This window comes from Arvicola amphibius, chromosome 17 (genome assembly GCF_903992535.2).
Source record: "Arvicola amphibius chromosome 17, mArvAmp1.2, whole genome shotgun sequence".
NCBI lineage: Eukaryota > Metazoa > Chordata > Mammalia > Rodentia > Cricetidae > Arvicola > Arvicola amphibius.
The window spans coordinates 9,577,275-9,597,680 of NC_052063.2; the positions used below are offsets into that span (position 1 = coordinate 9,577,275).

General features: G+C 43.6%; 1 protein-coding gene across 1 annotated transcript in view; it reads left to right on the forward strand.

Moving 5' to 3' along the window:
• The window catches only part of Ntn4 (netrin 4), a 101,849-nt gene extending 89,516 nt beyond the window's left edge, over positions 1-12,333 (forward strand). The window contains 3 exon segments of the mRNA XM_042054258.1: positions 4,605-4,673; positions 7,422-7,592; positions 12,050-12,333. Of these exon segments, the coding sequence (XP_041910192.1) occupies positions 4,605-4,673; positions 7,422-7,592; positions 12,050-12,186 (377 nt within the window). The 3' untranslated portion in view covers positions 12,187-12,333.
• The last annotated feature ends 8,073 nt before the right edge of the window (positions 12,334-20,406 follow it).

A 20,406-nucleotide genomic window follows, 5' to 3' on the forward strand; every position in this document is an offset into this window, starting at 1 on the left:
TGCAGGCAGCTCAACAGGCTGAACAGTAAGTATCCTTTCCAGGTTCATCCCCCTTCCAGAGTGCTCCGCTGGCTTCTGCTTCTTCCAGACAGCTGATCATGTGTCTTTGTAGCTTCTCTCATCTGAGTCTTCACTGTAGCTCTGGGCATCTAAGAGCCCTCTTTGCATCCGCTCCCTCACCTGAGGGGTTTTATGCTTACCCTGGCAGGGAGCCGCCTAGAGAATTTGGTCAGTTTCAGGGACTTCCTGAAGCTGTTTTGAGTTGTTTACCTTCCCGCTGAGGGAGCTTTCCTGCAGAATGGGATGTTTCAAACTCAGAGGACACTGTGACACAACAATCTCCCAGAACAAGCATTTAAAAACCAAACCAAACCAAACAAACAAAACAAGCAAACTCACCAGGGCATGCACCTGTAATCTCGGCACTTGGGGGAAGGGAAAGGTCAGACAGAAGGATACCTGGAGCTTGCTGGCAAGGAGATCTAGCTGTAATCACCAAGCTCCAAGTTTAGTTAGGGAAACTCTGTCTCAAAAAATAAAGTACAACTAAAGAAGACACTTGATATTGACTCTGTCCTCTGCCACACACATGCATGCCACATGCATACACACGCATACCCCTTAACATGCACATATACATATGCATAAGATGAAAATCGAAAGAAAATGGCCACAAAGGGAGTGGCACTATTAGGAGGTGTGGCTTTGTTGGAGGAGGTGTGGTCTTGTAGGAGGAAGGGTGTCACTGTCAGGGTGGGTGCTCAAACCACACTCAGTGTGGCATATATCTGTGGATCCAGATGTAGACCTCTCAGCTCCGTCTCCAGCACCAGGCTTCCTGCATGCCACCATGATTTCCCATCATGATGATAACGGACTAAACCTCTGAAACTGTAAGCCAGCCTCAGTTAAATAATTTTCCTTTGTAAAAGTTGCTGTGGTCACGGTGTCTCTTCACGACGGCAACAGAAACCCTAACTTAGACAAGCATGAATTTACAAAGCTGTATTGCTTAATTATAAGGCTTTCCCAACATTTTCATTATTTTCAAAGAAATTTAGAGTGGTTATTTAATTTAATCTATGTTTTAGATAATGAAGAGACAACTGTTTTAACACCTTTTCATAGGGAACCTCGAGCCCTAGAGCCAAGGATTTTGGTGTGTGATCTTCTTTTTATTTGCAAGAGATTTTTTTTTTTATAATAAAGTTTTTAAATTTTTTTTAAAGATTCAAGCCAGACATGGTAGCACAACACTTTAATCCCAGCGTTTGGGAGACAAAGGCAGGAGGGTCTCTATGAGTTCAAGGCCAGCCTGGTCTACATAGCCAGCTCCAGGACAGCCAGGGTTACACAGAACAACACTGTCTCAGCAACATAAACAACAGCAAAATGATCCATGAACCCAAATTTGAGAAGCAGTGGTATTTACAACTCTGTTTTCCTCACTAAATATGTCATAATAATTTTCCTAAGGGTCTCCTTATAACTTACCATAGGAAAGAGATAGGAAATATAAAGTAATATGAGCTTGTCTTATCTGTTTATGTTTGGACTAGTTGTATAGGCCAGGTTGGCCTGAATCCGGCTTCTAACCCGCCTCTGCCTCCCAAGTTCTGGAATTAAAGATGTGCACCATGCTTGGCCCTCGTATTCATCTTTTCTCAAAGCATTTGGGAAAGAAGATGAATATCCAAGCTACATAGTCCACATGTTATATGGCCACTCTTAGAGCTCTCTTCTACTTTGCTTTGACAATGATTCTAATCTGTTACTGCCCGGTGACCAAATCTGTAATAACCGGGTCATTTGGATGACAGGACATCCACTGAGTCCACTGTGCACGTTACTAGGGAGCTGGCAGCATGCCCAGTGAGCACACAAAGTGTCTCCACAGCTGTTAGGCTTAGGATGTCCCCAGGGAGGCTCTGGGATCCATCTGGATGCGTTCCCGAGGGAAGAAGACAGCTCAGCTTCAACATTCCCTTCGGGTATAGCTCAGTGCTCCTGGGTACCTTTCTTCAGCAAAAAGTGGCAGCCAGTTTCTTAAGCACTTAAAAAAAGCCCTTTCATCTTTGAATCTAGTTGCCTACCTGTCTATCGATCTACGGTAAACACCATTAAAAGCTGTTGACTACCATTATGATGCAGTCTGTCTACTAACACTGCTATGTGTCACAAGAAAATAATTTCTTTTTTTCTTCCTTCCTTCCTTCCTTCCTTCCTTCCTTCCTTTCTTTCTTTCTTTTCCTTCCTCCCTCCATTCCTTCTTTCTCAGTGCCAGAGATGAAGCCCTGAGTCCTGTCCTTGGTAGGCAAAGTTTTTGACGACTAAGCTCAGCCCTCTAATCTATCATTTCTCCCACTAGTGAGGTAGAAAACACCAGATGTGAGTTCTGGCTTCCCGAATGACAAATCTAGCTTTAACTAGTACCAGAAAACTGTGAGCCATGTTCATTTTTCAAAATGTCCTAGCGACCCTACTGTAACTAAACAGGTCTTTTCCATTTCCAGATTGCTTAAGCCCTGACGAATGAAAAATATTAGTCTCTGAATGAAAAATATTGGCTCTCGTGATAAGCCTCGGCTGGGCGTGAACTCCCGGGCTCAACCAGTCCCTTGGGCTTGGCTTTCTGAATAGCTGAGACAACATAAGCTCCCTCGCGGAACCCAGCTTGACCTGCGCATGTGAATGCTTGAACTCTGAATGTGTGGGGAAAAAAAGGGTATTGTCAGGAAGTCAAAGACAGACCTTCAAGTGACAGACCTGTGTGCTGCCCAGAGGACTGACGGACAGCTTTGTGGTGAGGGATGGTGTACACCATTCTCTCGTGGTCCCCTTAGTTCTATGACAGCATGCTAGCTGGCAAGCTCCCGGCTTCAATGCCGTCCTCAAAGGCCATGAGCCAGCCACTTGGAGCACCTTCTGAATGAGCTCCTCTGCTGGGTTTAGATTATAAGCAAATCACAACCACCAGTTTTAAGTGCCTTCCACTCCTTCCCCACTTTTTAATTCTACTTGTGCGTTTCCACGCGTAACTCTGGTTCTCTTTTTGGAAGCGTGCGCCGCTGTAGCTGAGATGCCGGAGGTGCTCGTACCACCCTCACTGGGTTGGCATTTCTGCCCAGATGTCCTGCCAGCATCCTCTGAATCACTGTCTCCTCCTTGTCCTAGACCACCGTCGTCTCGGTCTGTACTAGATCCATTTTTCCCTCTTTCCTGCTACGTCTGGGTTAGTGCCTCTCGGCCTTGCTACGAGAAGCCACCCTTCCTGTCTCACCATAGTGTAGTGTCCTCTCTGCCTCTGGAACCGAAGTGCTGCCCCAGTGGTGACTACATCCGCACATGACAGAGCGTGTGGCTCCAGAGGCAAAATTGTAAGAAACACTAGCCAGCTACTCCGCTGCCGGTGTCTCCAGTGCCCCCACCGACTCTTGCTTTTATTGAGTTCTGATTTCAGCTGCTTCTCCCTTCAGAGAGCTATTACTATGCTACGTCCTTTAAAGCAACAAACTAGATAGGTGGTTGCTGCTAAAGCCCTTAAAACTATAAAGCCCTGAAATGCCCCCCCACCAATGTTTCTATGTCTGTTAGCGATACGACGATCCTCTCATTAACTGCAAACTTCATTTTCATTACATTCATTTTTGTACTAAGGTGTGATGAAAGTCTCCTACAGGGCCTGGCACTTCTCATGTGCAGCAGTTCTAACAGACGATTTCAATGGTTGGAAGAAACTACCCTATCTTTTTTGTAAACGATCATTCTTGATCCTTCTTCAGTCAGGAAGGCTTTTCTCTTCTTCCCATACGGAGGACCCTCCTCCCACCTAAGTATGTTGTACTTCTTTCTTTTTTGTTTGTTTGTTTTTTGAGATAGGGTTTCTCTGTAGCTTTGGAGCCTGTCCTGGAACTCGCTCTGTAGACCAGGCTGGCCTCGAACTCACAGAGATCTGCCTGTCTCTATCTCCAGTGCTGCCTCCCGAGTGCTGGGATTAAAGGCGTGCGCCACCACCACCCAGCACATGTTGTACATCTATCTTAGACCACTTAATCACTTTTTTTATACACCCCCTTTTTTACTTGCCAAATTGCAAGCCCTAGGCAAGAACTATATCTTGCTTATACTTATGTGCTCTGAATGACGTCATCACCATGCCCAGCAGGTGGTAAGGCATCCAATTACCTTCAATGTGCTACCAAGTATTTTGTTGGATTTTAGTTGACATAACTGTTAATGGGCTATTTAATACGCTTAGTTACTTTCCTGTAAGTGTACACTGTTAGCTGTTCCTTTCTATTGACGCTGGACTGTATTTATGACAACATCAGTTTGTGCATTGGAATTTGATGGTGCCTTTATCTTCCATATTCTACCTAGGTCGATATTTTATTAGATGAGAGTCAATTCTATTTGGAAAGAGAATGTACTTCTTTTAAACTATTCCCATGACTGCTTACTACTTACAGGCATTATATATGAATCAACAAAGAAGCAAGCTGTGAGGCCTGCATTTGCCCACTGAATGATCACCACTCCTTCACCACCCCGCCCTTCCCCCCTCCATCACCCCTGTATCTCAATTTTCCATTTACTTTTCGTAGGTAAATGTGAATGTAAGGAACAAGTGTTAGGAAACCCCAAGGCATTCTGCGGAATGAAGTATTCGTATGGTGAGTTTGAAGCCCCCCGTGCTTGTTTACCTCCTGTTCAAACTAAGTACTCAGCTGTCTAGGGAAACTAGAAGCTGAGATTCCATAGCACATTGGATGCTTGGGAAACGGAAAGATGGCTGTCTGTGAGATATTAAGAATGGTGATTCATCCAGGCGGTGGTGGTGCACGCCTTTAATCCCAGCACTATGGAAGCAGAGGCAGGTGGATCTCTGTGAGTTCGAGGCCAGCCTGGTCTATAGAGTGGGTTCCAGAACAATCAGGACTTATATGGCTAAACATATGCATTCAAATAAAGAGAAAGGTTTTCGGTCAAGATTCCCAAAACCAAGTAGAGTATTTTCATTCTTGATTTTGTTTATTGTTCTTTCTTCCATGGCCTGAAACTTAATACCACGCTGGCCTCCAAGTCACAGAGATCTGCCTCTACCTCCCATGTGCTGGGAACCACCAAGCCTGCCAGTGTTTCCATTCTTGATAACATTGTCTTTAACCTTATAAGAATTAAGTAATAAATGGTTTTTTAAAAGTAAGTCTAGAAAGATGGCTCAGCAGTTAGGAGCACTGAGTGCTCTCCCAGAGGACCCCGGGTTTGGTTCCCAGCACCCATGTGGCAGCTCACAACCATCTGGAACAGTTCCAGAGGATCTGACACCCTCACATAGGCACACATGCAGACAAAACACCAATGCACATAAAATAAAACCAAATAAAAATTTAAGAAAGCATATAAATCTTATCTAAAATTACAAGCATACAGCCAGGCGTGGTGGTCCACTCCTTTAACCCTAGCACGCAGGAGGTAGCGGTAGAGGCGGGCAGTGACTTGGAGGCCAGTCTGGTCTGTAAAGCGAGTTCCAAGGCAGCCGGGTCTGTTACACAGAGGAACCCTGGGATGCAAGCATACTGCCCCGCCCCCATTGCTTCCCCAATTTGGCCAGTAAAAGAAGCATTTTGAAACTATAGTGTCTAATAAAGGAAAAGGAGCTTATTCTCCAACACAATGGGGGGAAGTCCACTTGATTGATTTTGCTGTGTATTCCTGTTCCCAGTATTTACTGAATGACAGTAGTGAAGGAGAAAGGTCCCCGCTGTCTTGGAGCAGCCGTGCCTACCAGACACTGTGCTACATACTCTGTGTATACACACACAACTTCATCTCTTCAGGAGCCTGGCCCAGCTCTATGCAAAGCAACCAGGCCTATGAACATTTCAGTCAATTGCTTAAGACTCTTAAGACTAGGTTCATTCTTGAGATGCCCTATAATTCTGATCCTTGATTCTGCGAAGATGGCTGTCTGACGTGGCATTCTTGAAATACGGACTCAGCTAAAATAGGCTTCTCTCATCACGCACCATGGTCTTATCAAAATCTGCACACGCTCCCTTAATGATACGGAAAACTATATTCTAGTGTTCCTAGGTCTACGCTCTTCCCTCCCCCGACATATTCCACTCCCTAATTTTTTTTGTCCCATGCATTTCATAGACAGAAGAGCATAACAGAATCAGAAGTCAAGCAGAACACTGGAGATGATCTGTAATCATCATGCATGACATCTGTAATTACGTGTCACATTAGTATTACACTGTATTCTGCAGAGTGACGGGGAAAGGACCGTGGGTGTCCTCACTACAGAGGCATGATGAGGGTTTGAACAGGTCAACTTACCCTCTTCTACACTTTACAACGCGCGTGTTAAAATAGCGCATGGAATTCTATAAGCATGGATAATTTCTATGTGTCAGTTTAGAAACACTTTCCAAGTATTAAAAATTAAAAGAAGGGTCTGGGGAGGCGACTCAACAGTTAAGAGCACTTGCTGGTCTAGCAGAGGACCAGGGTTCGATTCCCAGTGTGCATATAGTAGCTCACCACTGTCTGTAACTCTAGCTCCAGACGGGGATCTGATGCTTTCTTCTGGCCTCCATGGGCACCAGGCACACATATGGTGCACATATATACATGCAGGCAAATAAGACACCTAAAATAAAAATAAATAAATCCTAAAATAAACGAAAGAAAGGGATTACGATAGTCCTGCCATCAAGTCGGAGGGCACTTTTCCTCACCTAGACCGCTTATATTGTACTCCACAGAACAGGAAATAATAATAATGCCATAGCATCTGTACGATGATGCAAACTATATTCTACCAAAGCATTCTGTTCTCTGCCATGACATCATAGACAGCAAACCACTGAAGTATATAACATATATACATATCATAAATAAATATATAATATATAATCAGAATCTAAATAATACTAGGACAACAGCTCAACCTCCTATTTATTCTTTCTTGGTAGTTTTGATATATGAATGTGTTTGTTTGTTTTCTGAGACAGGATTTCTTTGTGAAGTCCTGGTTTGTACTGAAGCTCACTTTGTAGGCCCAGCTGGCCTTGAACTCAAAGATTCACCAGCCACCCTGCTTCGCTCAGTTGAATATACTTAAATTTTTATTTGTAGAAGGCAATGCATAATATCTCTCTAGTGTCATAATATGGGAGGGGGCGAAAGTTGAAATTGCCCAATAAAGAGAAAATAAAATATAAATGAGATTAAATCATTGTGAAAATGAATGGGCCTCATGACTGTAAAGCAGATTTCCATATTCTGATTTTTGTCTATTCACCTTTCCATCAGACTTGGAAATGAATCTTCAAATAGTTCAAATTTCCAAAGAACACATGAAATCCATGTTTTGTTTTGTTTTTTTAACTTTTGGAATTGTGTCATTCCAGTGTTAAAAATCAAGATTTTATCAGCTCACGACAAAGGTTCCCATGCCGAGGTCAACGTGAAGATAAAAAAAGTCCTACAGTCTACGAAACTGAAGCTCTTACGAGGCAAGAGGACGCTGTACCCTGAGTCCTGGACAAACAGGGGCTGCACATGTCCGATCCTCAATCCAGGTGAGCACTAATGGACTTAATTAGTTAATCTTGCGGCCCTTGTCTCTGCACATTGGCTGTCTTACATCCTCTGAACCAAAACTCCCTAAGATCATCCCCCCACCCCCCTTCACCTTCTGAATATCCAGAAGGAATTCTTTGAACTGACATTAAGAAATACAAAACCCAGCTGGGCTGTGGTAGCGCACACCTTTAATCCCAGCACTCGGCAGGCGGATCTCTGTGAGTTTGAGGCCAGCCTGGTCTACAAGAGCTAGTTTCAGGGTAGGCTCCAAAGCTGCAGAGAAACCCTGTCTCAAAAAACAAAAACAAAAAGAAAGAGACAGACAGAGAGAGAGAGAGAGAGAGAGAGAGAGAGAGAGAGAACCTCATCTTCTCCATGTGCTCTGCAAACATAAAATATTTTAAAAATCTAACAATACTTTCTATCCTGAAAGAGAAGCCTCAGCTTGGTTCCAGTGCCTGCTGCACCAACAGCACTTCCCTGAACTTATCTGCCGTGTGTGCATTATTTGACAGCTAGGTCCTCTTCCGCGAGAACCTGTCTGCAAAGGAAGCACTCCTGTAAAACCTTCTGTGCAAATGATACTAAAAAACCAATCTTCCCTATTGCATGAGAGGCATCCGTTTTCCCTGCACAGAAAACAACTCAAGTTTTCATTGTGTTGTTTTTCATTAAATGGTCCTTCTGGTTTCCAAGGTGAAACAGCAGGGGGAAATAATTTAAATACAACCTTAGAGGAACTTGGAACAGGAGTAAGATGTCATTTGAACCTGAAAAACAACGCAGAGGTCATGGTGACAGCAGTCACTGATAAGGCCTTAGGTGTGGGGGGCAGCAGGGGTTCGAGACAATGGTTTCTCTGCAGCTTTGGTGCCTATCCTGGAACTAGCTCTTATAGACCAGGCTGGCCTCGAACTCAGAGATCTGCCTGCCTCTGCCTCCCGAGTGCTGGGATTAAAGGCACACGCTACCATCGCCTGGATCATTAGATGAGTTCTTCAGACCTTTCCTGATTCTATAAAGATAGACCGCTGGCGATGGTCCCTTCAGAATGCAGGACCAGCTGAGAGAAGAGTCTCCCGTAGCAACCTTCCATCGGGTTGTGTCAACATTGCTAACGATACCAAAACTGCGTCCTACACTTAAACATTCACCTCACGTTCCATGTCCTCGTCTACTTCTCTGCCCCCCCCCCCCCCAATCTGAGGGCAGGATAGGATATAGATGTCTGATCACAGTCTATCCTCGATCCCCATCCAGCATTAGCACCAAATATAACATAATGCTCAGATGATCAATTCTAAAAACCTGCTTCCCTGTATGTGCGCTCCGTGATTTCCTGTTGGAGCAGCCATGGCCTGGGCTGTAGGCGGCTGAGGCAGGAGCATCCTTTATATTCTGGATCTAATTTATTCCCCTTCCGAGCCAGGAAAGCACAGTTACACTAGAAAGAATTCTTCTGTGTTTTTTTTTAATTAACAAATTAAAAGAAACAGATAACAGAAAAACTACAAACAAAATATCCCCTTAATCTAAACACTTAACCGGTGATTTAAAACAAAAATAGTTTTCTCAGGTTAACTGATTTCTTACAACCTCTTTTATCCCTCTAATACTTTATTTAGTTTCATTTAAATTTCAATAAGATAGAAGGAAAACTTTTTTATTATAAAAGTAAATAGTTCCAAAGCATAACTCCGAAGAATAAGTAAGAATTTTGGATTTTTGAGTATGGGAAATAAGAGTCGTTCATTTAAGTTCTGTTTCCCAATGATCTGTGCTTCAGGGCTCTCATGAACAATTTTCTATTATCTTGGCAAAAGGGGAAAAAAAAAGTCTGTCCAGTTTTGCAGAATGACATTAAAAACAAAAGCTCTGACCGTCTGAGCCACCCTCCAGGAAGTGAGCTCTATTTCCTGCTCAGGTTTCTGCCAGAGTCCGAGAACCCACTGAGCTCATCACAATTGAAAACATAAGCACAATTATTCAAAGAATTCTTGAAAACATGTTTACTTGCTTTGAAGAAAAATCTGGAAACTGCCAAAGCAAAACCAGACACTGTTTCATTTTGCTTTTTGTTTTTCCATTTTTACAAGTTCAATGATGAACACTAAACACGGCTGATTAAAAAAAAAAAAAAAAAGCAGCCGCAGCTCTGAAACCTCACGCCTCAACTTCTCCCCTGCGCTGCCTTTGAACAGGAGCACAGGAGCGATCCACTGGCCGTCCGCGCCAGCCCAGTCCCCTGTGACTCGTACCATACATTTCATGAGCCCTGTGCGTCTTTAAATACCAGTGCTAGCACCAGAGTACACTTCCTTTTTGTTATAGGGCATAATATTGTGCCCTCGAACATATAATGAAGCAGACATGAAACCGTAAGATAGACAAATATAAGCAATACTAAGGAATGTAAAAGAAGACAGTGTGCTACGGTTTGATGCTATTCCGTACGCTAGGGGTTTATTCGGCATCATTTGTATTAGTTTTATATTAATAATTTAGATGGTAAATTCCTGAACGATTTGTTCTATTTGTGACTTTAAAGTAATTTAAAATATTGGTCTTGATCTACAAGTTGCTATTATTATTATTATTATTATTATTATTATTATTATTATTATTTTAGGCCTTTATCTTTATGTGTCTTTGTGTTTTGCCTGCATGCATATCTGCACACCTTGTTCATGCAGTGCTCAGAGGCCAGAAGAGGCTGCTGGGTCTCCTGGGACTGGAGTTACAAAGGGATGTGAGTTGCCATGTGGGTGCTGGGAATCGAACCAGGGTCCTCTGTAAGAGCAGCCACTGCTCTTAACCACTGAGTCATCGCACCAACCCCAAAGTTTTTGTAAAAGAACGTTTTTACTTAAACATTGGGCAATAACAAGACATATGCATACACATAGAAAAGTTTTAAAATGTTTATTGTATTTGTAAAAAGAGAACTTTATTATTTAAATAGTAGACAATAGCAAGATATGTGTGTGTATACACACACATATACATACACAAAACAAACAAACTACATACTAGTTTGCATGTTTGTTTTACTAGGGATTTAACCTTGGTTCTTGTGCATTGCCAGACAAGCCTTCTACGTCTGAGCTAAGTCTTAAGTCCTTGTTATTTTGAGACAAGGTCTTGCTAAGCTGCTTAAGTAACCTCAAACTTGGGATCCCCTTGCCTTAGTGTTACAAGCAGACATCATAACTAGGATTACAGACATGCCTCACTATGTATGACTCATAGATTTAAGCCAACATATATTTGAATTTTAACATCTAGTTAAAATAACTTTCTAAGACAAAGAGTTATATACTTTAAAATTTTAGCTAGATGTTATAACTATATAACTCTTTGTCTTAGAAAGTTATATGCCCTACATTTTATAAAATTGTTTCAAAATATCAAAATTGACACCATTACAAATATGTAATGAGGAATATTGTCATTTCCTTAACTAGTACATAAAGAGACACTCCATCTTTCTGTGCCTTTGTGAGCCAAAATATTTCACTCAAAGCCTGAAATTGTTTTTAATTACAAGGGCAGAACTAACTGTGGTCAAGTTTTATCAGATTTTTTATTTATTTTTTTGCTTTATTTTGTTCATAAACAAATAAGTAGGATATATTTATTCTTCAAATACAAAGATATATTCAGTCCTCAACTATAACTATATAGAAAGAGACATGTCATTTTATGTCATTTTTATACAGCTGTATAGAGAGAACACGTCATTTTTATACAGCTGTATAGAGAGAATACATGTCATTTTTATACAGCTGTATAGAGAGAACACGTCATTTTTATACAGCTGTATAGAGAGAATACGTGTCATTTTTATACAGCTGTATAGAGAGAACACGTCATTTTTATACAGCTGTATAGAGAGAATACGTGTCATTTTTATACAGCTGTATAGAGAGAACACATGTCATTTTCTGTCATTCACAGTTCTAACGTTTTCCTCACGTTGCTTTAGTTTTGTAAAGTCCTTTTTTTTGTTTTGTTTTGTTTTTGTTTTTTGTTTTACAAGACAGGGGTTTCTCTGTATAGCCCTGGTTGTCCTGGAACTCGCTCTGTAGGCCAGGCTGGCCTTGACCTCACAGAGATCCACCTGCCTCTTCCTCCCGAGTGCTGGGATGGAAGGCGTTTGCCACCACCGCCCGGTGTAAATCCTTCTTAATTGGAATGATCTCCAGGGAACAGTAACGCATTAAGTGCCCATCGATCCCTCATTCTTTCCCACTCAGAGTGGAACAATACACAGGTCTAGAACCAAACAGCCCTGAGTTTGAGTCCTGGGACTCCTACTTAACGGGGGACTGAACGAGTCTCCTACCTTCTGTCCCTGCCTATATGAAAGTCTGAACCAGGGATGTCTGAAACTCTGGAAGTCGTATCCCCTCCTTTGACAGAGTATCATGCGTGCATCTCTCTGTGCTTTCAGGTCTGGAGTACCTTGTGGCTGGGCACGAAGACGTAAGAACAGGCAAACTGGTTGTGAATATGAAAAGCTTTGTCCAGCGCTGGAAGCCAGCTCTCGGGAGAAGGGTCATGCATATCTTAAAGAAAGAATGCAAATAGCACTGGACACACGAGGCACACAGAGACACGCGTGTAATGGGAAAGAGACCTTGAAATGAAACTGGAATATTTTTGAAGTGCCAAAATGTAGAAAAAAGGTTCCAACGCATAGGCCTTGTCCGATCGATCTGCTCTAGATCTGCGCTCCCCGAGCTGATCGCTGCTGTCTGTGGAACTGGTTCTGGAAGTCATAGCTATGGAGAATATCTGAATAGCGACATGATGTTTAGCACGCATCTATCAGGGGCTGTATCCCTGGTGAGGTCTGCTCCCAGCTTGAGATATGGCGTGTCCATTGTATTTGATGCTATTTAAGGAATTAATGAGATTTTTAGGGACCCGCCCCCAACTCGACCGTCAGGAAAAGTGTTTCTTTAAAAGAGCCTTGCTGTGTGCTGTGTGTGGACTTCGGTGGGCGGGATGTGAAAGGAATTCTCCGTGGGTGTACATAGTATTTCCTTGCGTAAAGCACTTTACCTACCGCTGGTGTTGTGGACGTTTGGAGCCGGCTCCTAACGGGAAGACAAGAGAAGGGCTGTGTGAAGACCTGCCGAGACAGAAGCACTGCCACCATGGGTGGATAAAAACCCAGGAGCCGTGGATAAAGGAAGCGATGCCATTTAGCTCTAGACATTGGGAGAAACACCACAAAGACGCAGCCTAAAAGGAGAATGTTGTGTGAAAGTCTCGGTTCGGGGTGAAAGGTTAGATCGCAAGATACTTGTCATACTGAAACTTAAAAAAAAAGAAGAAGAAAGAGAGAGAGACTTTAAAAGAAGAGAAAGAAACCACAGATGTAGAGATATGTTTGCATAAAGGGGAAGTAGGCTTTACCTGTCAAAAAAGCTCATTTATTTGTGATGCACTTGGACACACTTCGAAAATGATTGTAAACACAGAATTTGTTCTGTTTTTGTGTTTAGTATTTAAACATGAACATTGGACCAGTTTTCTCCCTTCTTTTATTAACAGTACATGGTCGTGACATTTACCCTTTTCATAACACAACATATTCGATAGTTCACCCGGTTACTGTCTTTCATTATCTTTCATTTTCTTTATCCAGGCATAGACTCACCGCATACAGTTTCTACTGTACTTGAATTTACAAACCAGGAGCCACAGTGCCGAAACTTTAGGCTCATATCCGGAGCATATTTTTCTCTGAGGTCCTGTGGACTCACAAAATATATATATATTGCCTTGTGAATTTGTTTTTATATTTCATGTATGTAATAAAGGAATATGACCTCCTGACCTTTGTCTCCTAGCCAATTCTTCAATAATGCTAAAGATTAACTTCTCTCTCAATAAGAGGACTTAAATCTAATTCCTTAAATTTAGAAAATAAATAATGAGGGAATAACTTAGTGGGCAAATTAAAAGCATTTGCCATGTAAGCCTTATGACCTGTGTTCAAGCCCCAGAACTTACACAATAATTAAGAAATGGACTGACTCCGTCAGGTTGTCCTCTGACTTCTACATATACACACATGCCAACACACCATACACATAGTAAATAAATTCATGTTTAAAACAAAAGTTAATCCTAGCATTCAGGAGGTAGAGGCAGGCAGATCTCTGAGTCTGAGGCCCGCCTGGTCTACAGAGTGAGTTCCAGAACAGTCAGAGCTACACAGAGAAATCCTGTGTCAAAAGAAGAAGAGGAGGAGGAGGAGGAGGAGGAAGAGGAAGAGGAGGAGGAAGAAGAGAAAGAAGAGGAGGAGGAGGAAAAGGGGAGGGAGGGAGGGAGGGAGGGAGGGAGAGAGGGAGGGAGGAAGGGCGCCTCAACAAGATGGAAAGAGAGAACCAGCACCCTGAAATTTGTCCTCTAACCGGCACACACTGGCACACACACTAATGTTGCGAGATATTTGATTACACTGTGTAAAGAGAGAGCTTGAAATGGGAAGCATTAAGGAGGGGAAAACTTCAGCATAATGAAAGATCATCCCCCAACCTAAAGACACACTTGCTGGATTACATAGTATCTTCATCCTTCAAAGATCATAGCAATGTCTGTCCTTCCAGGGAAAACAGGTTCCCTTCATACTTGGCAGGCTCTCACTATGCTGTTTCTGCAGTTATTTTTCCCCAACAATAAAAATTCAGTCAGTGGTAGTTTTAAAATATGATCAAGTAAAATCATAACCAAAAGATTAATTTTATATAATTTGCCTAATTGTTGGGCGGCAATGTTTCCCGTCTGTCACCTTGGCGTGTCCCCAGGCCTGAGGCCCGCCTGCTAAAGACTTGGTCATCACCCCTGGTGGAACTTTTAGGAAGTGGCGCCTGGTGACAGGAAGGGAGGTGCCCTTGGAGATATAGCCCTTTCTTTCCTTACTGAACCTCTTTGCTTTCTGGCTCCCATGAGGGGAGGTGCTTTGCTCTTCTGCACCCCCACCATGATGCTCTGCCTCAGCACAGGCCCAAGAGCAACATGGCCAAGTGACCATGGATCAAAACTTCTGTTACCGTGAGCAAAAATCGGTCCTTCATTATCTAAGATGTTCACCTCAGGGTTTTGTCACAACAGGAAGCTGATTGGCACAGGTCCTCTGAGACTGGAAATTTCCTCCTTCTAGCTGCTCTTTAAAGCACCATTCTTGCAACATTAAAAAGAAATCCATATTATAATAACTTCTTAATATCTTGATTCTGAAATCATTTGCTGTCTTCCCGCTGTTGCTTTCGACATCCAGGGGACACCCTTTGGTTTTCAAAGTGGGGAGCGGTGAAAGTTGGGGTGAGGTGGGTCTTAGAGAAAGAAAAAGGGGAGAACTCTTGTTCTGCTCCCTACTACATGCTAAGTCTGGAGCGTAGCCCCCACCCCTGGCATCCATCCCAGCCTCCCTGGCCTGGGAGTTGCTTTGGTCAGGACTCCAAATCCCAGCATGCTACAGGGTATTTAACTGGGCTCCCAGAGGAGAAACATTTGCATGGGCTCCCCACTTTTCTGTCTCCCCGCCATGCACTTGGCCACCCGAGAGCTCTGTACTTAATAAAACGATGGGCATTTTAATTTGGTTTGATCTGACCTAACTGGACTTCTTTGTGCCGGCGGAGCCACCCTTCTTAGGATTTTTTTTCTTAACACTACATTCCACTCTGTGGTACGAATTCTAATTGGTCTTAATAATAAAAACCCGGAGTCAGATATAGGTAGGTGTAAATGCTGAAAAATCAGAGACTAAGGCGCGAGCCACAGCCGCTTCTTCTTTCGCCACCTCCTCAGCCTGAAAGGGACAGGCTCCTGTCTCCACTCACCTTATTCTCTCCTCTCTCCGCCCAGCCACATCGCTTCCTGTTTCCTCCTCCCTAGTGCTGGGATTAATGGCGTGTGCGACCACTGCCTGGCCTCTATGGTTAACTAGTGGCTAGCTCTGCACTCTGATCTCCAGGCAGGCTTTCTTTGCTAGATCACAAACAAAACACCATCTCACCACCCCATCCCTGCCAGGGCTGCTCTCTGTAGGTCTGAGAATTCTCTGTATTCTGAGCATTTCTACAAAATAACCACCTGGGTCAACCACTGAGTCAACAGAGTCAAATCGAACTTCCATGTATGGCAGCATTTGAACCGAAACACATCCCTCAGGAGCTCCAGAGGGAACGTCTATGCCCCAGGAGCTTTCTTCCCTGTACCCCTGGGGCTTAATTAGTCAGCCGCTCCTTGAGCAATCCACACATACCTATCCTGATGTGCCCGAGGTCAACACAGCCTGTGCCCCCTCTTACATCATTTTCCCTGTAGAGGAATGTTACCGATGTTTAGTATCTGATGCAATGGAAAGTCTCAATAACAGGATAATCTTTTAATAGTGTCCATGTAATGCGGTCAGATCTATGGGGATGTGACCATGAGTCAAGCAGCCACGCGCATCTGGCCGTATTAAGCACACAACAGCCCTAGTACGGGTAAACAGTTCCCTGGGACACTTTAAGTCCTTGCAAAACAAATCCTTTTCTAAACGCTCAGAGATGGCCCTCTGAAGGGTGTGGGGGTGGGAGAGCCCTTGAAAATGTCTTGCTGTGTCTGTCCGTCTGCCACTCCCCTGGAAAGCCTGAGAACAAGGGTGAGCACTCTGTTGGCCTCTCGTCAGAAGCCCCAGGACTGAACCGGTTCTGTGCTCATTGTTTAGATGATAAGCCGCCCCCTAACGTAACCTTAGCAAAGAGTTCACGTCACTCACAACTTATTTCCCACAGTTTGGGAGGAAAATATTTATGAACAGCTTCAATTTTGCAAGGGAGATTGGTATGATAAGAATGGAACAGAGGCAGAGGAGTGTGCCTCGCATGACTGACGGCTTGTTCCCGGCCGTTCTGGAGAAGGATGTGTCTGGACGGGCTTTCTCAAGCATGATGCTCCCTCCGGTCCTTGTCCTTGCGCTGCGGCAAAGATGTGTAAATGTTTCCGTCCTATTCAAACATTAACGAATATGCTTGAAACCTATAATCTTTTTAAATGAGAAATGCTTAGGTCTCTAGTATCCATATATGCTGAATAACTAAAAATGCAGAGAAAAAAGAATTTGCACGGGATCCAACATTTATTTCTAAAATGTGAGACTGCTCATTCCAGTAAGGGGTAGGGACACCCCTCCACAGTAGAACACTTGCTTGGAATGCCTCAGTGGGCCTGGGTTTGATAAGTCATAGTGTGTTCCTCTGAACAGGAAGAAATAGAAGCCAGACGAGGGATCTTGCTTGCTGGAAAGAAAAGCACCTTCTAGCAAGTATCCACAGCCCCGGTATAAGGATCTGCTCAGAACTCCTGGGTGCAACCAACAAGGAGTAGTAAAGAGAACTTGGTGACCCATGTCCAGTGTGGTAGCACACACCTTTAATCCCAGTATTTTCAAGGCAGAGGCAGGAGGATCTCTCTGAATTTGAAGCCAGCCAGGGCTACAAAGAGAGATCCTGTCCCCAAAATACCAAAGCAAACAAGGGCAACAACAAAGAATTGGTGAATGAAAAAGTAAACATAATAACAAATACCAATTAAGAATCTATAAGTGAGGACAGGCAAGGGCACCTGCCACCTGTGACGTAAGCCTGACAACTGAGTTTGATACCCAGAATCCACACAAAGGTGGAGAGAACTGATCCCACAGAGTTGCCCTCTGACCTCCCCGCAGGTATCACAGTACACACACCCATCTCTGCCCACATGCACAATACCAAAATAATTACATTTTCTATAAAGAATTCTAAGTGCTTCTCGGGCATTACTCTCACGTTTCCGCCGAAACACTCCTGCTGTGTGCCATATCTCTATGTCCATTTCCCAGATGAGGAAGCGGAGGCACAGAGAAACTGAACTGTTCAAGGGCACTCTGCTCATAAGCAGGAAGCCTGGATTTGAGCCTATGCATTCTAATTCACAAAGTTCATGGCTCAAGCATTATTACAAGGATTTGGCTATCAGAAAGGCATCCATGGGAACTGACGCCAACTGTGACTTATTTTCCTGTCCGTCGTTTCTCTTGGATCCTGGTTGAGAGAAGAGCACTGAAGCTCCATGTCTCCCTTGTTCTCCTTCTCCACACTTCAGATGCCAACGTGTTCTATTATATTCTGTGGTTACACGATTCTCTACTGTCTTTGTTACAACGCTGCCTGTGGCCATCTTCGTTAAGACAAAATGGTAAGAGCCCGTCTATCCCCTTGGCTGGGCTTTGTGAGGTCCATCTGGACAGAAAAGCAGTTTCTGCATTCATCAGTAATGACCCTGACCAAGCTGCTGTGAAACCCAACGGCATTTCAAATCAATTCTCTCAGCTGTGACTTGCACTGTGTAGGCAAATTCTGCTTGCACCCGGAGAGATTCAAGGAAACAGGGAGAAATATAGAATGCCGGCACTCTGCCAGCTGAGGACGGGTAGGAAGAGGCAGGACACAAAGGGGGAAGGAGAAAGGAAAACAGCAACTGGAGAGAGAATGAGATGGCTCGCTCTAGTAAGTGCGGGCCAAGTATGGTACATTCAGCCAACTACTTAAAGAAGAAGTTGGTTACCATGATTACAAACCCTAATTTTTGCTTTTTGAATATTTATCATCATTTCTGCCTAATACCTGTTAGTTGTGTTTGAGGAACACTAAAGAAACATTAGAAAAGGATAACAAAAATGATCAGGACTGGGTTGCAGAGATGGTTCAGGGGTTAAGATCACTCACTGCTCTTTCAGAGGACCCAAGTTTGGTTTCCAGAACCCACGTGTTGCCTCACAATCATTGGTAACTCCAGTTTCAGGGGATCTGACCCCCTCTTCTGGTCTCCTAAGACATCAGGCGTGCGTGTGGTGCACACACAGGCATGTAGGCAAACACTTGTACTCATAAAATAAGTCTTTAAAAATTAGAAAAACAAGAAAAGCAATTTGATTTTACTGTATGTTGAGATGGGATTCTAAATTTACCATTCACAGAGTACCCGGTCAACAAAATAATTAGTCGGTATCCATTGCTAAAAGCCTGTTTTACATGGTAATCATCACAGTGGTTATCTCCTTTGAAATCACCACATACCAGATGCTATGCTAAACTTTACACGGATTGGCTCCTCTGGCCACATATAATAATATCTGTGTAAGGTCAATAATATTTTTAGGCTGAAATGAGGGGTCAGAGAGGTCCAATAATTAAGTTGTCCAAATGGCAGAATGAATAAATAACTGGCAAGGTTAGACTTTGACCCCTGATATTTGTGCCTTCAGAATTTGCACACTTTGCCTCTAAGGCTCTGCTAGCAGCTTGTATAAAGCAGACGTAACTTTTTAATACAGTGTCCCTGAGTCAAGCCAGCCCTCTGGGGTCTTTACAAAGGTCTGGGTACAGAATAGGAACAAACACTATATTTATCGATGTTGTTGCTGCTGTTTGATTACATCACTGAGAGTAGCCTTGAACTTCCCATCTTCCAGCTTCTACCCCTCCAGTGCTAGGTCGGAAGGCGTGCACCACCACACCCAACCAGGGAAGAAAATTTTAATCAGCATCATTATCAACGGTGACTCAGAAGACCGAGAAGCACCGCCATCAGATACTTCTCTGGAACAGAATTTGCAGAGTCATGGAATGATTCACTAGGTTTGTCTCTGCAAATATATCTTCCTCTGGCTAGAAACCTAGCTGGCCCTTGTCACAGATGTCACTTTATGAGGAACAGAGTCAGTAGCCTTGCGGTGGCACGGTGGACTGGGTTGTTAAGAATCAAAGTGGAGAGAAAGGAGAATTCAAAGGCTATCGCTCCAAGGACACACTTCATGTGGCCTTACTGTTTTAGCCTGTAGTGACCATGACTGAAGGACCTGCATGCCTGTCTTTGATATTTTTTTTTTAATTTAATAGTAATTTTCTACAAACAATGCATTTTATCATAGCTGGGAGTTAATCTATATTCTATTTTAAAATTTTCTATTGTTTTTATTGAGCTGTATATTTTTCTCTGTTCCCCTATGGAAAGATTTTTAATGGGCACTTCTAATCAGGGATCTCGGGTACTGGGGGCAGGCTAGTGCGGGAGATATTTTTGGTCAGATGTGCCTTTCATTGCCTCCTAAATCAGGTTGCCTGGATGGCTTCCTGATTTCCCTTCAGGCAGTGCCAGTCACTCCCACAGCTCAGCCGCACCCCACTGTAGGCTCAAGCGAGGGGAAAGGTGAACGGGAAGAGACGCTGGGAAGACAGCCTGGGGACTGTCTCCAAGACGCGGGCCCAAGACACAGACAATCAGAACAGAGACTCTGCAGCTGCAGCTGTCCTTCTTGAGGGTGAGCAATAAAGCACCGGCTGGACAACTCTGTGCTAGAGAGAAATCAAGGACAAGTACAGGAGTCTCATCGTGAGAAGCCAGTCCCTCCCCAGAGAAGAGTCCGGTCCGGCGCGACAATTTGTCCAGAGACGCTTGCCTGGCAGTGACCTTCCGTGACCTGCGGAGCTCTTGATATCAGCTGAGAACACAGACTTGGATGATTCCATCAGCATGTTCTCTGTCTTTGGGAAATATCAGGCTAAACCATTTAAGTAAAAAATGTAGCAGATACGTTCTTAAGCAGCACGGGTAAAGGGCCCCTAATTTGCACCCCTCCAGATGTTAAAGGTTTTACCGAATGTCTCAGGGAAGTCCAGTCCGTTAAGAAAGCCTTGTCCCTCCCCCAACTTTTCTCTTAGCCCAAGTCTTACCCTATTGAAATTGTATTACCCTTTTGTCCTA